The sequence below is a fragment of the Neoarius graeffei genome, chromosome 12 (assembly GCF_027579695.1).
Source record: "Neoarius graeffei isolate fNeoGra1 chromosome 12, fNeoGra1.pri, whole genome shotgun sequence".
Lineage (NCBI taxonomy): Eukaryota > Metazoa > Chordata > Actinopteri > Siluriformes > Ariidae > Neoarius > Neoarius graeffei.
The window spans coordinates 82,913,600-82,933,939 of NC_083580.1; the positions used below are offsets into that span (position 1 = coordinate 82,913,600).

General features: G+C 43.0%; 1 protein-coding gene across 4 annotated transcripts in view; it reads right to left on the bottom strand.

Moving 5' to 3' along the window:
- Nucleotides 1-12,879, bottom strand: part of rad50 (RAD50 homolog, double strand break repair protein) — a 75,369-nt gene extending 62,490 nt beyond the window's left edge. Inside the window, exons 1-7 of one of the 4 annotated variants that reach the window (XM_060936583.1) lie at nucleotides 12,815-12,879; nucleotides 9,186-9,332; nucleotides 6,123-6,206; nucleotides 5,830-5,984; nucleotides 1,306-1,491; nucleotides 827-1,031; nucleotides 4-132 (exon numbers count right to left, since the gene is read on the bottom strand). In XM_060936583.1, coding sequence (XP_060792566.1) covers nucleotides 4-132; nucleotides 827-1,031; nucleotides 1,306-1,491; nucleotides 5,830-5,984; nucleotides 6,123-6,206; nucleotides 9,186-9,314 — 888 coding nt within the window. In that variant the 5' untranslated portion in view covers nucleotides 9,315-9,332; nucleotides 12,815-12,879. Of the gene's footprint in view, nucleotides 1-3; nucleotides 133-826; nucleotides 1,032-1,305; nucleotides 1,492-5,829; nucleotides 5,985-6,122; nucleotides 6,207-9,185; nucleotides 9,333-11,062; nucleotides 11,325-12,249; nucleotides 12,417-12,814 lie in introns of those variants that run through there. The other 3 variants (XM_060936582.1, XM_060936584.1, XM_060936585.1) reach the window with 3 other exon arrangements.
- Nucleotides 12,880-20,340: the final 7,461 nt, after the last annotated feature.

Here is a 20,340-nt window from a genome sequence, read left to right on the forward strand (position 1 = left end):
TACCTGCTCCATCTTCTCCTCCAATTCATGATTGTCATCTTCCATTTGTTTCTTCCTGCTGTCCAGAGCCTTGATGTCATTATCCAGTTTCATGACTTTGCCTAGATTGTCATCAATGTCATTCAACCGATTCTAAAAATGCAAAGTACACATTGCGAGGGGAAGGACGGACACACACACACACACACACACACCACTTTGCTAAGAATCAATCATGCAATTATCCAAAAATCAACCTAACATTTATCAGCAGCACAATGCATAAAACCACACAGATCCAGGTTAAAAGATTGGATGTTGGTACCAGATGGGTTGGTTTGAGTAGAAGATGCTGATTTCCTGAGATTTTCACACACACATTCTCTAGAGTTTGCACAGAATGGTGCAAGAAAAAAAAATCCAGTTAGCTTCAATTTTGTGGACACCACCACCTTGTTGAGAGATCAGAGGAGAATGATCAGAATGGTTCATGCTGACAGGAACACTAGAGTCAGTCAAATAATCACTCTTTACATCCTTGGTGAGCAGAAAAGCATCTCAGGTTCTGTGTAAAGCCTCGAGACTGTTGTGTGTGAAAATTCCAAGAGATCAGCAGCTTCTGAAAAACTCAGATCGACAACCACCTCATAGTTCTGATGTTTAATGTGTACATTAACTGAAGCTCTTGACCTGGAGCTGCATGATATTCTATACTGCACTGCTGACATGATTGGCTGATTGGATAATTGCATTATTGAACAGGTGTAAATGCTCCTAATAAAGTCACCAGTGAGTGTATGTAACTTTAATGAAGTGATCCACCACACCCTCACTGCAGCTGTCTTACCTCCATGGGGTCGATCTGGTTCTCAATGCGTTGTACACTTTCTTTAGAAGCAGCTAGCTGGGCTTCTTTAGTTGACAGCAGTTCCTTGATCTCTTGAGCCTTTTCCTTATTCTGCTTCAGATACTTCAACTCTGTCTGACAGGATTTGACAGTGTTGGTCTGCTTCAGCCTTAACTGACGAAGGGTTTCCAGCACCTTGATGTACCTTTGACAGAATTATATTTGCAAAATTAAGACAGACTATTACTATGATAACTGAATGGGGTGATGTAAGCATATTACCCGGGTGTTAATGTTTACGTCACTGAAGGTAGCTGTGCTTGGCGCTTAAACATATTATCCATGCTCAGTGATGTAAATGTGACAGGAGAGCACTAACAAAAGGCAGATGACGACACAAAGACCCTGCATATGCATCAAGACTGTAAGCAAACACTAATGAACACACATCATCATGGTGCTAGAGCAGGAAAATGTACCTCGTCGCTGAGAAAATCTCATCAAATTTTTGCTTGAGGGCTTTTCCTTCACTCAGAGGCCAGTTAGACTCCTCTTGGTGGCAGAAGATGACGTGGTTGAGCACTGCTTTCGAAACGCCCAGAGCTGAGATCATCTCACGGTCTAGCTCAGCACATTTTGAACTCAGACTAACCTTTTCTCCATGCCTGCAGACACAAAGCAGTCATTCACCTTCAGTAATCATTTCATATGAGTCAGGGTTGCTGCAAATATGGAGTCTACCCCGGGAACACTGAGTAAGGAATACGTCCTGGATGGGACACTAGTCCACGTGTGTGCACACACACCTAGGGGTAATTTAGTATAGCCAATCCACCTACTGGAATGTTTTTGGAAAGTGGAAGGAAACCTGAGAACCCAGAGGAAACCAACATGACCACAAGGAGAAGGTGAAACTCCAGACAGACAGCAACCTGAGCTCAGGAACACAAGGAGGCATACACAATCAAAAATATATGTACACACATCTGTATAACTGAACCTCCACCTCCATGCATATGACTAACAGCAGTTTATCAAAACAACTTTCACTTTATGATAAACAAAAAATGAATTCAGATGCTTCAAAGAAAACAAAATTTTACAGTTTCTGCCAGGTTTCAAAATCACACTAAAAAGATATGCCCGAGTGTCAAGTGTTTGGCTATAAAAATAAGCCCAAACACTGAAGCAGTGAACACACACACACACACACACACACACACAGAGCCTTGGGAAGCCTTTTGCTACCTATAAATGCTACATCACTCGTTGCTCGGTGTTTTTTTTTTAATTAAACTTTTCCTTGTATTTTTGTGTGACATGCTTTTATTTGTTTTGACTGAGAAAAGCGATCTTTTTATGGCGACAGGATTGTTTACTAGTACCTGTGTCGGTAGTGCGTATGTCTTGAGCCGAGTGAGATTTTAACTTTATAAAAGTGAAGTCTGGTGAGCCGCAGATTTTGTTGCCAGTAAAAATCACATGCTTACAGAAAATTTCTGATTAGATTTTGAGAATTAGAAGCCTTTATTTGTCACAGATACATTACAGCACAGTGAAATTCTTTCTTTTCCATCTGAAGCAGTGAAAAAACACAGAGAGAGAGAGAGGGGGGATATTACACAATTAACAAGTTAAAGGTACAAAAAGGAACAGCTGGAGGACCAAATTGCAACTCATTAGGTCAATTGGCAATAGGTCATTAACATGACTGGGTATCAAAAGAGCATCTTGGAGTGGCAGCGGCTCTCAGAAGTAAAGATGGGAAGAGGATCACCAATCCCCCTAATTCTGCGCCGACAAATAGTGTAGCAATATCAGAAAGGAGTTCGACTGTAAAATTGCAAAGAGTTTGAACATATCATCATCTACAGTGCATAATATCATCAAAAGATTCAGAGAATCTGGAAGAATCTCTGTGCGTAAGGGTCAAGGCCGGAAAACCATACTGGGTGCCCGTGATCTTCGGGCCCTTAGACGGCACTGCATCACATACAGGCATGCTTCTGTATTGGAAATCACAAAATGGGCTCAGGAATATTTCCAGAGAACGTTATCTGTGAACACAATTCACCGTGCCATCCGCCGTCGCCAGCTAAAACTCTATAGTTCAAAGAAGAAGCCGTATCTAAACATGATCCAGAAGCGCAGACGTCTTCTCTGGGCCAAGGCTCATTTAAAATGGACTGTGGCAAAGTGGAAAACTGTTCTGTGGTCAGACGAATCAAAATTTGAAGTTCTTTATGGAAATCGGGGACGCCGTGTCATTCGGACTAAAGAGAAGGACGACCCAAGTTGTTATCAGCGCTCAGTTCAGAAGCCTGCATCTCTGATGGTATGGGGTTGCATTAGTGCGTGTGGCATGGGCAGCTTACACATCTGGAAAGACACCATCAATGCTGAAAGGTATATCCAGGTTCTAGAGCAACATATGCTCCCATCCAGACGACGTCTCTTTCAGGGAAGACCTTGCATTTTCCAACATGACAATGCCAAACCACATACTGCATCAATTACAGCATCATGGCTGCGTAGAAGAAGGGTCCGGGTACTGAACTGGCCAGCCTGCAGTCCAGATCTTTCACCCACAGAAAACATTTGGCGCATCATAAAACGGAAGATACGACAAAAAAGACCTAAGACAGTTGAGCAACTAGAATCCTACATTAGACAAGAATGGGTTAACATTCCTCTCCCTAAACTTGAGCAACTTGTCTCCTCAGTCCCCAGACGTTTACAGACTGTTGTAAAGAGAAAAGGGGATGTCTCACAGTGGGAAACATGGCCTTGTCCCAACTTTTTTGAGATGTGTTGTTGTCATGAAATTTAAAATCACCTAATTTTTCTCTTTAAATGATACATTTTCTCAGTTTAAATATTTGATATGTCATCTATGTTCTATTCTGAATAAAATATGGAATTTTGAAACTTCCACATCATTGCATTCCGTTTTTATTTACAGTTTGTACTTTGTCCCAACTTTTTTGGAATCGTGTGTGTGTGTGTGTGTGTGTGTGTGTGTGTGTGTGTGTGTATATATATACACACACACATACGTACGTACGTACGTACTGGTTTAAAGTTTTTACCTAATGTAATATTATATATTAGGATAACATGGTCCAAAATGGGTCTCATTAATGAGCTCAAACTGTTAGCAAGTTAGAGGTTTTTAGCTTTCTCCTGAAATGTTTTCTTTTATTTCTTCTTCCTCAGGGTAGTAAAACTTGCTTTCGCTGTGAACACTGTCATTATCGCCATCCATGCTGTAAAATTAATGCTATTTTGAAGCCTCATTCACGGCTGTAATGCAAATGGCTTCCTCCTCGGTATACAAATGCACTTCCATGGCAGGAAAAAAAAAGCTACATTTTGCTGCCTATGTAGTCCCCTATTTATACCAATAGGAGTCATTCAGGATTCAGCCATGTTTTTGCTCGGCGTTAGCAGATTACAGGTTTTTAGCTTTCTCCTGAAATGTTTTATTTTATTTCTTCTTCCTCATAACTGGGGTCCGTATCGTAGGATACGGACCCGCTCGCCAGCCAATCAGAGCGCAGGATTTGGACTGTGAAAAAAATAAATACCTTTATTTTTTTCGCAGTCCAAATCCTGTGCTCTGATTGGCTGGTGTAGGATTATAGACCTCTGGCGACTCGCTCGTTCACAACAACAACAACCATAGCATTTTTTGTCAACATTTATCTTTTTTTATAAGATTTATTTATAAGATTATCAAAAATCTTATAATTTTTTGGCAGCATTTCTCAGGAAAATAGCATTAATTTTACAGCATGGACAGTGATAATGACAGTGTTCACAGCGAAAGCGAGTTTTACTACCCTGAGGAAGACAAAATTAAAGAAAACATTTCAGGAGAAAGCTAAAAACCTCTAACTTGCTAACAGTTTGATCTCATTAGTTAATCCCTACTATACTGTCAGACTGCTGTTCCCGTTTATATTGTTCATTCTGTTTATATTGTCATTCGTCACACTTAAATTTATGCCGTTAATTCTGTTCACACTGCCACATTTGCCATATTTATACTTTCTGGATTGCCACCGTCTTTTCTTAGAATAGCTTTAGCTTGTGTGTGTAAATATACCCCCCCTTTTTTTAAAGTTTATATCTTTTACCTATATTTTATATTTCATGTTTATTACTGTTTGCACCAAGGATAAGAGGGAAACGCAATTTCAATTCTCTGTATGTCCTGCACATATGGCATTATTGATGATAAAGTTGACTTGAACTTGAATGAGACCCATTTTGGACCGTGTTATCCTAATACATAATATTACATGAGGTAAAAACTTTAAACCAGTACAATCTCTTCTTCAAAGTTTCACCAAATGGCTTTATTTATGCAATATAAAGATCATAATACTGTATAACTTTGGTCGAGCAAAAACATGGCTGAATCCTGAATGACTCAATTTTGTATAAATAGGGGACTACATAGGCGGCAAAATGTAGTTTTTTCCCCTGCCATGGAAGTGCACTTGTATACCGAGGAGGAATCCATTTGCATTACAGCCATGAATGAGGATTCAAAATGGCGGCTCAGCTCGGTTTTCCCTTTCGGGCGCTCTCGTTTTCTGTTAGAATTTGGTAAAGAAAAAAATAAATATATTATTTACCAGCTTAAGGTCGGTCCGTATGGTGAAATACCGTAACCTCGGCCTTGAATACTGACCTCGGCCCAGAGGGCCTCGCTCAGTACTTTCAAGACCTCGGTCACGGTATTTCACGATACGGACCTCCCAGCTGGTAAATAACATCATATATCATCCTCATAACTGAATGCTTTTTAGTCAGTATGACTGAAATTCATTATCAGGATAAAGAACTTTACTTTAAGCACACGCACCTACGTCTGCTGGCAGTGAAGCACCACACTGGTGTAAGGTCACAAAGGTTTGGTATGAAAACTCGAACAGAAAATTACCAACTATCTGAACTATGTGATGAAAAAAATTGTTGGAGATAATTAAACCTACTTTATTCTGGTGATGACTCCTTCAAGAGTCTTGAACTCTGGTGCTTTTTTGCCCTTCTGCGTGCTTTGCATGGAACGCTGTACAGCTACCAGCTCCCCGTTAACGTCTCTGAACTGCAGCCGAATCTGAGCACGTACATCTGTTTCATGGGCGTCCTGGACAAAAGTAGTAATAACACAGATATTACACAACTGTCCTTCACATTTATATTCACACGCTCATATATTATTTCATATAATACACACACACACACACACATAAATCAATACATACATACACACATACACACCTACCTTTGGATCATGAACAAAGGTATTTCCTTTACTTCCAGGTGGAAAATCTCCTGAGGTGACATATTTAAGACACTCAATAATAGTCTGAAAAAAGAAAAATACACCATCGCTGTAAATTATGTTAAAAAAAATGTAAAATAAAGTTTTAACTGGTGTTTGTGGATGTAACTCCGTATTATAGCTCGATAAAGGTTTTCCAAAGTAATCCCGAGCCCATAAGCTGTAGATGAATGACAGTTCTTGATGCAGTGCTGTCTGGGGGATCAGAGATCACGGGGGTTCAGATTAGGCTTGAGCCCTTTACACACTGAAACTCCTCCAGATTCCTTGAATTGTTTAATGATGATATGCACTGTAGAGGGTGAAATATCCAAATCCCTTCCTATCTTTTTTGAGGAACATTGTTTTTAAACATTTCAATAATTATTGCACGCAGAGACAGCTCTGGTTAAAGTAGTAAACGACCTACTGTTGGCGTCTGATCAGGGCTGTGTCTCGCTGCTTGTGTTGCTTGACCTTAGTGCAGCATTTGATACCATTGATCATTCCATTCTTCTGGATAGACTAGAAAATGTTGTGGGAGTTAAGGGAACGGCCCTCTCCTGGCTCAGCTCTTATTTAACTGATCGCTATCAGTATGTTGATGTAAATGGTGATTTTTCTAGACGTACTGAGGTAAAGTTTGGTGTTCCACAAGGTTCTGTCTTGGGTCCACTGCTTTTTTCTCTATATATGTTCCCTCTGGGTGGCACGGTGGTGTAGTGGTTAGCGCTGTTGCCTCACAGCAAGAAGGTCCTGGGTTCGAGCCCCGTGGCCGGCGAGGGCCTTTCTGTGCGGAGTTTGCATGTTCTCCCCGTGTCCGCGTGGGTTTCCTCCGGGTGCTCCGGTTTCCCCCACAGTCCAAAGACATGCAGGTTAGGTTAACTGGTGACTCTAAATTGAGCGTAGGTGTGAATGTGAGTGTGAATGGTTGTCTGTGTCTATGTGTCAGCCCTGTGATGACCTGGCGACTTGTCCAGGGTGAACCCCGCCTTTCGCCCGTAGTCAGCTGGGATAGGATCCAGCTTGCCTGCGACCCTGTAGAAGGATAAAGCGGCTACAGATAATGAGATGAGATGAGATGTTCCCTCTGGGTGATATTATTTGTAAACATTGTATTAGTTTCCACTGTTATGCTGATGACACACAGTTGTATGTTTCTGCAAAACCTGATGAGAGACACCAGCTTAATAGAATTGAGGAATGTGTGAAGGACATTAGACACTGGATGCTTATTAACTTCCTTCTGCTGAACTCTGACAAGACTGAAGTACTTGTACTCGGACCACATGCAGCTAGAAGTAAGTTTTCTGATTCCACAGTAACTCTGGATGGCCTTTCTGTTTCTTCACGTGCAGCAGTAAAAGACCTCGGAGTGATTATCTAATCTATCCCCAATGAGGCTTGCTCATTGGGGATAGATTAGGGATAAAATTAGCTCATGTTTTAAGTCGTTCAAATTCTGTAAAGCTGCTTTGCGATGTTTATTGTTAAAAGCGCGATACAAATAAACTTGACTTGATTATAGATCCCAGCCTTTCATTCGAAACCCACATTGATAACATCACCCGGATAGCTTTCTTTCATCTCAGAAATATTGCTAAGATAATAAATTTAATGTCACTACATGACACAGAAAAACTAGTTCATGCTTTCGTTCCCTCCAGGTTGGATTATTGTAATGCCTTACTGTCTGGATGTTCCAATAAGTGCATAAACAAGCTCCAGTTAGTTCAAAATGCAACAGCAAGAGTCCTTACTAGAACTAGAAAATATGACCCCATCACCCCTGTCTTATCCACACTGCATCGGCTCCCAATCAAATTTCGTATTGATTATAAAATACTGCTATTGACCTTTAAAGCACTGAATGGTCTCGCACCACAGTACCTGAGTGAACTTCTGCTCCTCTATGACCCGCCACGCCTACTTAGATCAAAAGGTGCAGGCTATCTGCTGGTACCTCGTATAGTGAAGGCTACATCAGGGGGCGGAGCCTTTTCTTACAAAGCCCCACAGTTATGGAACAGCCTTCCAAGTAGTGTTCGGGAATCAGACACAGTCTCAGTGTTTAAGTCTCGGCTGAAAACAGATCTGTTTAGACAAGCCTTGTGTTAATGGTGTTTATGAGGTAAAGGAGTAGATCTGGAGGATCCTCAGACAGAGTGTTTTGGTAAACTGGGATGTATGGATGCTGTCAGTCCCCACTCGCTTGCTCACTCGAGTTTGTTGACGGTGTAGTGGCTGCTGCTTTATGTCCCGGGGCCCCTCATGCCTGTGTTACCTTCTGGCTCTCCCCTTTTAGTTATGCTGTCAGTGAGTTTTGCCGGAGTCCCTGCTTGTACTCAGCGCAAAATGTATATACCGTTTCCACTTATTCAGGTGAGATTGGGCATACCTAACAATCCGTGTTTTCTCTCCCTTTCTCTAAATTGCCCTGTCCCAACTTTTTTTGGAATGTGCTGCAGACTTGAAGCTCAGGATGGATGTATATTAAATTAAATGAAGCTGATCAACAAAACATGAAATATATTGGGTTAATTCTGTCTGCAATGTAATACAAAGCAAAATACATTTAGAAATAACTGCTTTCTTTTTTTAATTTGCATTTTCCACACCGTCTCAACGGTCTCTGATTTGGAGTTGTACTAGGATTTTAAACACAGATAGCGTTAAATGTTTACACAGCTCCGTACATACAGTTGAATATGAGTCTATCTAAAGCACGTTTTTCAGGAGATAAAAATAAGTACACAGTGCCTTGCAAAAGTACTAAACCCCATTAAAAGTCATCAGATTTGTCTGGATTATAGTAAATGACACACAGATTGCTCCAGCTAGTGTTCACACTGGAAACCGATATGCTCTTAAAGTAAACTTTCAGTTATAATTCATTATGTTAGATCTTTAAGAAAGTTAAAAACTGAAACCTGCTGTTTGCATAAGTGTTCACCCCCATGCTGTGGAATGCTGTTGCCCCTCATGCTGATGAGGAGGAAAGAGCAGTAATGATGTTCCACGCACCGTTTTTCCAGCTCCATTCGGTCCGACCAGAACCGTCAGAGGACTGAAGAAGGAAATTATCTGCTTGTCCTTGTCCTCGACTCCAAAACTCCTCACTCCGAGGATGCTCATCTTCTCAATTTTTGACATTTTGACTCAGTAGGTTTTCTGTAAGCAGTTACAGAGATGAAGAAAACAAAACAGTAAACCTTAAGGTGCTGATGACACGTTTTTGACATCTTTGGCGATGTTTTATAACATAAAAAGTAATTCCCGATGATCCATATATTAATTCACGAAGGCGCCTATTTTACAAGTTATGATAAAAAACGCGGCTATTTGGGCAAATTTGACGGGGCTGCAGCACCCAAGAGACGAAAGAGGAGGAGGAGCTATATGACGTCAGCGAAAGAACCTTCCTCCTCACTTACCAGTTTGTTGTTGATGCGACAGGTGTTCAGTTTGTCATTATTAGTATTATACATTATATATATATATTAGTTATTATGCCTTCGCGTTGTGTTGCCGGCTTTTGCTCCAAAACCTACAAGGATGGGGTAAGTTTATTCAAGTTTCCCAGAGATCCCGAGCTGCATGCGAAGTGGGTGAAGCAAGTCAGGCGCACTCGTGACAAGTGGGAGCCCTCACCAACATCCGTCCTGTGCTCTGAACACTTCGATTTGGATTGTTTTGACACCCTTCCCAGCTTAAAAGAATCTCTTGGGTGTTCAGTTCAGCACAAACGTGTGTTACTACCATCAGCAGTGCCTACACAGTGTTGCCAGATTGGGAGGTTTCCCGCCCAGTTGAGTGGTTTCAAGTGCATTTTGGTGGGTTTTGAACATATTTTGGGCTGGAAAATGTCAGCAGTATCTGTTGCCAGATACTGCTGAAGTTTTCCAGCCCAAAATATGTTCAAAACCCACCAAAATGCACTTGAAACTGGGCGGGATTCCTCCCAATCTGGAAACACTGCCAGTATTCCGGAGGGGGTCTACTAGTAGCTATGCTGGATCCAAAGACAGTCCTCCTGTCAGAACATGTGTTGTGAAACGACATAAGATAAAGGTACGTAGAGCTATAGATTCTACATGATAATCATAAATGTAATCATAAAGTCGGTGTGATATCAGTCATGTATTTGCTTGTGAAAGCTTGCGGCTTTCATGTAACTGCCGCCTAGCAACGAGAGGCAAAGGGTAAAGAGGGTAGGCTATCATAGATTCTATTCAGAAGAGATCAACACAATTCTAGACTCCCAGAAGAGGAAGAGCTAGCACTAGAGAGTTCACCGGCGTTTTCATGCGCCGTTTCCATTGAGTAGAACCAGAGTAGAACAGCCAGCGAACCGCAGCGTGTTCTTCCGCTGACGTCACAACATGGCCGCGAGCCACGGACCCAGTTTTCTTGCACTGTGCAATTAAAAGTTGGATATTTGCGTAACAACAGCTTCTTTTCACGTAATTATAACAGAAATCTAACATGTTTGCCATGTTGTATAGTTTATTTAAGAAATTGCATAGAGTCATGTTCGTGTCATCAGCCCTTTAATTAACACCATATTTTACATCAGCAGCAATAACACTGCCCTGTCAGCATTAACAAGCAAACTGAAGCCAATCAACACTTTTATGGTGATGATACACGGGGCAACTTTTTGGGCAATGTTGCCGAGCAAAGTTGCTGGCAACGGGCAACTAGGTGAGACACAGGGCAACTTTTCAGGGCAACAACAGTTAGCAACGGCAGTTTACAGTTAGCTAAAAAAAAAAAAAAAAAAATAAAAAAAAAATCGATGTCTTAATTTTTGCTGTGACCATTTAATCAAGCTGTCTGTTGTTTTTTAGAGCTTTGGTGAGGTAAATTCCTCCATATAGAATATTAAAATAACAACTTACCGGCGTAAAAACAGATGAGGAGTCTCTCCATCTCTTCACTCGACACTGAGCGGCCGCCATATTTGTTTGAAATTTCTGATCCGAACCTCACCGGAGGTCACATGACTCGATACTCGCGTTCTGATTGGCTTATCTCAAAAAGTTGCCAGAGATTATCAAAACCATTCAGAAAGAAGCAATGTTGCCCAGTCTCAATAGAAAAGAGTCAAAACGCAATTGCCCAGCAACATTGCTCGGCAACATTGCCCAAAAAGTTGCCCCGTGTATCATCACCATTACTTCTTTCAGGTACTGCTGAAACCTGTTAAATATTTAAACAACAAACTCGAACAAGTGATAATATTGAAGAAAAGATTGACTGCGAATTATCACTGGGTTATCAGCGGGTTGCCACTGGGTTGCCACCAGCTTACCACTGGGTTATTAGCGGGTTGCCACCGGCTTACCACTGGGTTATCAGCGGGTTGCCACTGGGTTAGCACTGGGTTATCAGTGGGTTGCTACTGGGTTACCACTGGGTTAGCTGCAGGTTGCCACTGGGTTAGCACTGGGTTATCAGCAGGTTGCCACTGGGTTAGCACTGGGTTATCAGCGGGTTGCTACTGGGTTAGCTGCAGGTTGCCACTGGGTTAGCACTGGGTTATCAGCGGGTTGCTACTGGGTTACCACTGGGTTAGCAGCAGGTTGCCAGCGGGTTGCCACCGGGTTAGCAGCAGGTTATCAGTGGGTTGCCACCGGGTTAGCAGCGGGTTGCCACCGGCTTACCACTGGGTTATTAGCGGGTTGCCACTGGCTTACCACTGGGTTATTAGCGGGTTGCCACTGGGTTAACATTTAATGTTATGTCAAAGACACTCAAAGTTACACAGTAATGACATCGGATTCTGACATCAGCCATCTCAGTAACCAAATTTTAGTTTTGTTTTTCTTAACCAACATGATCTTGTGTGTATTTTATAACACAGATCTTCGTTTTCCTTGTTAAATGTATACTTACATGGTACTTGGTTAATTAATTGCAACTGATTGAACCAAATGATAAGACATAACTTGGTTTAAAATTTGGTCTCCCAGTGAAGCTGGTTTGGCATTGACTAGGAGACCAAATCTGGCCACTGGGAGACCATTTGGTCTCCCATTTTTTAACATTTTTAACATTTGTTACCGGGTCAGCACCGGGTTGTTACCGGGTCAGCAGCGGGTTGTTACCGGGTCAGCAGCGGGTTGTTACCGGGTCAGCAGCGGGTTGTTACCGGGTTAGTAGTGGGTTGTTACCGGGTCATCAGCGGGTTATTACCGGGTCATCAGCGGGTTATTACCGGGTTAGCAGCGGGTTATTACCGGGTTAGCAGCGGGTTGCTACCGGGTCAGTAGTGGGTTGTTACCGGGTTATCGGCGGGTTGTTACCGGGTCATCGGCGGGTTGTTACCGGGTCAGCAGCGGGTTGTTACCGGGTCAGCAGCGGGTTATTACCGGGTCAGCAGCGGGTTATTACCGGGTCAGCAGCGGGTTGTTACCGGGTCAGCAGCGGGTTGTTACTGGGTCAGCAGCGGGTTGTTACCGGGTTATCATCTCGCTGGTTTACATTGCCCTGACTCACAGAGATCGCTGTCTCGTGCGTATTTACTGTTTACAGCTAGCTGTTTAGCTTCAGCGGAGCAAACATTATTACAAGCGATACTGCAACTGAAAAGTGGTTTTAGTGTTGATTACCATAATAACCGCTGTTTATTTACAAAAACAGTCACTGACCTCAACTGCACACCAACACACTGGCTCTTTTTTCCCGCGTGTGACGCACTTCCGCCCGCACAGCGCACGCGCGCCAAAGTTCCTCGACACCAATCAGGTGAATGTGTGCGGTGGACTACAGCGACCATGATGCAGTTCGACTGGGAGGGTCGGAGTACTTCCGGTAAAGGCGGTCAGAGCGGCCAGTCAGGCAGCGTTCAGCGGAAACACCGTCACTGAGATGAAAGCGATGTAAAAGAAGCGGCTTCAAAATAACCGAACTCTGCGCTTTCCTGCTGCTTCTCTTCTGTAAGTAAAGTTCTGAATGCACTCAGTATTTACCGGAATAACCAATTATAATAAACACACGAAACTGTTACTTTAACTACAAACGCTACACAGTTGAGAGTGAGTTTCTAAATATTAAATATTTTAAAACAGATTCTAAAAACATTTTACAGCCAGAGACCTGTTTAACTAAAATAAAATCCGCAGACTCAGTATGAACTACACATTTAGTTTATGAACACAGTCCAGCTGTTCATGTTGAGCTCATTATTTAAAGGTGTGTAGGAATATTTTGTCTTTTTATTATTGCTTTGGAGTAAACATGTACATTTTTCACCATGATTAAATGCTAAAATAAATTAAATTTTAAATTTAGGCGCAGCCAGGGGCCAGAAGGAGTCCTGTTTGGGAACCACAGGATTTCATCTCTGCTTTTTGCGGATGATGTTGTCCTGTTGGCTTCTTCAAACCAGGACCTTCAGCATGCACTGGGGCGGTTTGCAGTCGAGTGTGAAGCGGCTGGGATGAGAATCAGCATCTCCAAGTCAGAGGCCATGGTTCTCAACCGGAAAAGGGTGGCTTGCCCTCTCCAGGTTGGTGGAGAAGTCCTGCCTCAAGTGGAGGAGTTTAAGTATCTCGGGATCTTGTTCACGAGTGAGGGAAGGATGGAGCGTGAGATCGACAGGCGGATCGGTGCAGCCTCCGCAGTGATGCGGTCGCTTTGCCGGTCCGTCGTGGTGAAGAAGGAGCTGAGCCAAAAGGCGAAGCTCTCAATTTACCGGTCGATCTACGTTCCGACTCTCACCTATGGTCATGAGCTTTGGGTAATGACCGAAAGAACAAGATCGCGGATACAAGCGGCCGAAATGAGTTTCCTTCGCAGGGTGGCTGGGCGCTCCCTTAGAGATGGGGTGAGAAGCACAGTCACTCGGGAGGAGCTCGGAGTAGAGCCGCTGCTCCTCCACATCGAGAGGAATCAGCTGAGGTGGCTCGGGCATCTTTTTCGGATGCCTCCTGGACGCCTCCCTGGGGAGGTGTTCCAGGCATGTCCCCCCGGGAGGAGGCCCCGGGGAAGACACAGGACACGCTGGAGGGACTATGTCTCTCGGCTGGCCTGGGAACGCCTCGGTGTTCTTCCCGAGGAGCTGGCCGAGGTGTCTGGGGAGAGGGAAGTTTGGGCTTCTATGCTTAGACTGCTGCCTCCGCGACCCGGTCCCGGATAAGCGGAAGAAGACGAGAAACAAGAATGAGATAAATTAAATTGACAATTTTAGGATAAGCTCCCCCCCATCATTTACATATTCTAAAAAGTAAAATCATCATTTTCTTCTGGCTGCTCCCGATTAGGGGTCGCCACAGCGGATCTCTGGTCTCCATTGCTCCCTGTCTTCCGCATCCTTCTCTACCACACCTGCCACTTTCATGTCCTCTCTCACCACATCCATGTATCTCCTCTTTGGCCTTCCTCGTTTTTGTTTGCCTGGCAGTTCCATCCTCAACATTCTCCTTCCCACATGCTCTGCATCTCTTCTCAGGATGTGCCCATACCATCTCAGTCTCATCTCTCTTAGCTTCATTCCCAAGCTCTCCACATGTGCTGTCCCTCTGATGTGCTCGTTCCTTATCCTGTCCAACCTCGTCACTCCCATCGCAAACCTTAACATCCTCAACTCCGCCACCTCCAACTTTGCCTCCTGTCTCTTCGTTAAGGGTACGGTCTCCAATCCATACATCACAGCTGGTCTCACTACTGTCTTATACAGCTTACCTTTCACTTCTGCTGGGACTTTCCGATCACAAATGACTCCCGAAATCCTTCTCCAACTGCCCCACCCTGCCTGCACTCTCTTTCTCACCTCACTATCGCAGCCCCCATTTTCCTGCACAGTTGACCCCAGGTACTTGAATTCACCAACTTTCTTTACGTCTACTCCTTGCATCTTCACTACACTCTCATCCCCATTCTCATTGATGCACATGTATTCTGTTTTGCTCCTGCTCACCTTCATTCCTCTTCATTCCAATGCATCCCTCCATCTCTCCAAACCCAACTCAACCTCCTTTCTACTTTCACCACATATCACAATATCATCCGCAAACATCATGTTCCATGGTGACTCTTGCCTCACTTCATCCGTTAAGCTATCCATCAGTATGGCAAACAAGAAAGGACTCAAAGCAGATCCTTGATGGAGTCCCACCTTCACCTTCAACCATTCTGTCGTTCCAACTGCACACCTCACTGCTGTTTCACTGTTCTCAGACATGTCTCGCACCACTCTGATATAATTCTCATTCACTCCACTCTTTCTCATACAATACCATAACTCATCTCTCAGCACTCTATCGTATGCCTTCTCCAGGTCTACAAACACACAATGTAGCTTTCTCTGGCCTTCTCTGTACTTCTCCATTAACATTCTTAAAGCAAAAAATCACATCCGACGTGCTCTTCCTTGGCATAAACCCGTACTGCTGTTCACAGATTGCTACCTCTCTTCTCAATCTCACCTCCAATACCCTTTCCCATAGCTTCATGGTGTGGCTCATCAATTTTATCCCTCTGTAATTACTGCAGCTCTGTACATCTCGTTTATTCTTCTATATTGGGACGCGCACACTCTCCATTCATTTGGCATTTTCTCATTCTCTAGGATCTTATTAAACAATCTCATGAGAAACTCCATAGCCGTCTCACCCAAACATCTCCAAGCCTCAATCGGGATACCATCTGGTCCGACTGCTTTCCCAGTCTTCATTCTTTTCATGGCTGCCCTCACCTCATCCTTACTAACCAACTCTGCTTCCTGGTTTGCTGTCTCCAATGAATCTGACCTTTTCTCTCTTGGATTCTTCTCATTTAATAAATCCTCAAAGTACTCTTTCCACCTTCTTAATACACTCTCTTTGTTTGTCAGCACGTTTCCATTTCCATCTTACATCCCTCGCGTCCCTGTTTCTTTGCCTAGCTAGTCTGTACAGGTCTTTCTCTCCTTCTTTGGTCTCCAGTCTTTCATATAAATCCTGGTATGCATCTGCTTTCGCCTTCGCTACCACTCTTTTTGCCTTCTGTCTCGTCTCTCTGTATAACCGCCTGCTTTCCTCATCTCTCTGATCATCCCAATTCTTCTTTGCTAGCCTCTTCTCTTTTATAATTTCCTGCACTTCTTTGTTCCACCACCATGTCTCCTTGTCTTCCTTCCTCCTTCCCGATGACCACCCTAGCACCTTCCTTGCTGCCTCTCTTACTAGTACAGCAGTAGTATTCCAATCTTCTGGCAGACTTCCATGACCACTCAATGCTCGTCTCATTTCTTCCCTAAACTCCTTCTGATGTTCAACCTCTTTCAGTTTCCACCACTTAATCTTCTGCTCCAGTATTTCATGCTTCCTCTTTTTCACTTTCAAACTCATCCTGCACACGACCACTCGATGTTGTCTAGCTACACTCTCCCCTGCCGTCACTTTACAGTCTCCAGTCTCCTTCAGGTTACCCCTTCTGCAGAGTATGTAGTCCACCTGTGTAGATCTTCCTCCACTCTTGAACGTCACCCTGTGCTGCTCTTTCTTCTTGAAGTATGTATTGACTATTGCCAAATTCATCCTCTTTATAAAATCAACCACCATTTGCCCTTCCACATTTCTCTCTCTTACACCATATCTGCCCATCACGTCCTCATCTCCTCTGTTTCCCTCGCCAACATGTCCGTTGAAATCTGCTCCTATCAGCACGCGCTCCTCCCTCATACTTTCTACCACTTCATCCATCTTTTCCCAGAAAGACTTTCTCTTCATTCTCACATCCAACCTGTGGGGCGTACGCACACACAACATTGATTACCACTCCTTGAATCTCCAACTTCATGCCTATCACTCTATCTGACACCCTCTTCACATCAATCACACTGTTGACCAACTCTCCCCTCAAAACAACACCAACACCATTTCTCTTTCCATCCACTCCATAATAAAACAACGTGCATCCATCTCCAGTGTTCTTGGCCTTGCTTCCTTTCCACCTCGTCTCCTGCACACAGTGTCCTTCTTTCCATCGTACCTGCTAACGCTCTCGCTCTGCCAATCAATGTTCCCACATTCAGTGTTCCTACCCTCAATTCTAAGCTCCTTCCCTTCCATCTTTCACGCTCTCTCCTAACACGCCTCCCCCCTCTCTTTCTCCTTCTCCGTTTTGGCACAACAGTAGCACACTTTCCACCGGCACCCTGTTGACCAACAGTACCGGAGGCGGCCATTGTTAACCCGGGCCCCGACCGATCCGGTATGGTATTTCTCTTTTCATTCCGCATGTTAGATTTGGCACAGTTTTACGCCGGGTGCCCTTCCTGACGCAACCCTCTCCAATTTATCCGAGCTTAGGACCAGCACCAAGAGTATGCTTATGCACCCCCAGTGGCTGGATTTTTACTTTTTATATTCTAAAAAGTAAAATAGACCATAATAAAGTAATTAATTAACCACTAATTATGCTGATTAGCCTAATAGTAGGCATGTGTGCAAAATTTTCAACATTGATCGATGCAAAAACAAATACCACCGATAGAAAAAGCTTAAACTCATGTGGTCTTTGTTGAAATTCACTTGTGTTTAAGTATATGAGCTAAAAGTTTGTTATAGTTTACATAAGTTTAATTCAGCAAAAGCAGTGACCATTTTCTCATCATTCATTATCTCTAGCCGCTTTATCTTTCTACAGGGTCGCAGGCGAGCTGGAGCCTATCCCAGCTGACTACGGGTGAAAGGCGGGGTACACCCTGGACAAGTCGCCAGGTCATCACAGGGCTGACACATAGACACAGACAACCATTCACACTCACATTCACACCTACGCTCAATTTAGAGTCACCAGTTAACCTAACCTGCATGTCTTTGGACTGTGGGGGAAACCGGAGCACCCGGAGGAAACCCACGCGGACACGGGGAGAACATGCAAACTCCGCACAGAAAGGCCCTCGCCGGCCCCGGGGCTCGAACCCAGACCTTCTTGCTGTGAGGCGACAGCGCTAACCACTACACCACCGTGCCGCCCAGTGACCATTTTGTGACCTAAAAAAGCCAATGAGCATATAATCACAGTGGTCGAAATTGAGTTGGTGGTGGGTTTTTTTTTAATTTTGTTTTTTCCTTTTTTTCCCTTCTTCCTCCTGATGGTGTCATTAATCAGAATCCTCAGAATTCCAGAGAACAAGTCAGTAGTTCTGACTTTCCTGGAAACAGCCGAACTGTAAGAGGAAATCCTCAGTGTCACTCGTGGAACCAAGATGGAAGCTGCATGGAGATGGTCACATACCTCCTTGTTTTTTTTTTTTTAATTAACATGCTGTACACAAAACATATGCTTACAAATAATAGTATTTTTAAATATTGTTTAGTGTTAAAATATTAGATTTGTTTCATTTTGGCTATTTTTTCTTTATATGCTTGCAAAATGAAGAGTGGAGAAATTTGGCAACATGATTTTGGTGACTCTAGAGCTTGTTAAAAATAACCTGAAAGAAGAGTAGATGGAACAAAAATAAGAACCGCTCAGAAAGGAGCTCATCCAAAGCACAGTGATTCATCAGTAAAGCACGACTGGAGCATTTCTTTGAGTCAGCTATGTGCAACAGCTACAGAAACCATATCAGATAAATCTCAGATAATGCCAAATGTCTACATTCACATCAAAGTGATGTACAGTAATTTCAGGATGTTTTGTGCAGGATCAGGTTCAAGGCCATCAACGACACAAAAAAAGTGCTGTTTTTGAATGGTTTTGTCTCACAAGAGGGAATAGTTTTTAAAAATAATACTGTCTGTGGTGTTTTGTGAGTGTGTGTTTTTTTTTTTTTTTAGTAATGATTCAAAGTGACTGAAGATATACTATAATCTCCAAAAGTTCATAGTAGTTGAGTGTTGTGGAGTTCTTTATGCATTTAAACTATATACTGATTCCCACATACACATTTCATTATTATAGGGAATTTAGTGTAGAATAAGGACATATAATCCCAGTTAAGTTTCAGGTTGTACCACAACAAAATGTGGAAATGGTCAAAGGAATTAATATTTATGCAACATGCTGTGAATATAGTTTTTTTTTTTTTTTTTTTAATACCAGCTACTTTGCTGTCATTCTTATGATGCTATAAATATTTAAAGTGATCCAACTCGGGGCAGGTGTGAGTCAATTATAACTTAATTCCATAAACCCCATTTGCCAAAAATCCAAAATGTAATTATACCAGCATTAAGTTTCATGAATTTGCACTCCCAGGCTACATGATAAAGGATCTTACAAGCTCCGTGTGTTCACTGATGATAATCAGACTGTAAATGTTTGTTCTGTTTTGCAGCAGTGCAGAGCACAACAGGAGACGACACCATCCGAGAGATCATTAGTCATCTCGAAGACCTCACTCACTACTCCAATCTCTTCACCTTTGTATGTTTTATCTGATTTTTTATTATCTTGAAGGTGTTTCTTTTAAATTACAGGGATTGTGTAATGAAACTGCATGGTTATATTTATGTCTCTTATTTAAAGGACACAAGTCTGATATACCTGACAAATACAGAGATGGGGAGCATCTATGTAAGTTTTGGAGAATTGCCAGCCTGCTAATGCTATTATACAGTTGGCTCCATAATTATTGCCACCCTTGGTAAAGAAGGTTGTCTGTAAAATGACTGTGGTTAATTAACTTAATGTCATGCTGAAAATGAGAGAAATTTAACATTTTTAATTAAAATGAACGTCTGTCTTTATGTCTGTCTGGCACCAACAACCATGCCAAGGTCCAGTTCACTGAGATCAGAGTTACGGGTGTCCCGCCCCGCCCCATCCTGAACCTTAACTGAAACTCTTAACCTGATTTTATGCATTGTACTTCTGCCACATGATTGACTGATTTGGATAATTGCATAATTTGTTCAGGTGTTCCTAATAAAGTGGCAGGTGAGTGTACATATAAGGGTTTAATAAGGACTTTTTTTTTTTAAATATATTTTTTAGGCTTTTTTCACCTTTATTGGATAGGACAGTGTAGAGACAGGAAATGAGCAGGAGAGCGAGAGACGGGGAGGGATCGGGAAATGACCTCGGGTCAGAAGCAAACCTGGGTCCCCGGATTTATGGTGTGGCACCTTATCCACCTGAGCCACGACGCCCCCAGGGTTTTATAAGGACTCTGCAGACAGTTTGTTCTAGCCATAACAAACACATGGTGGCATGCCTTGGCTCAGTGAACGGTTTAAATGCT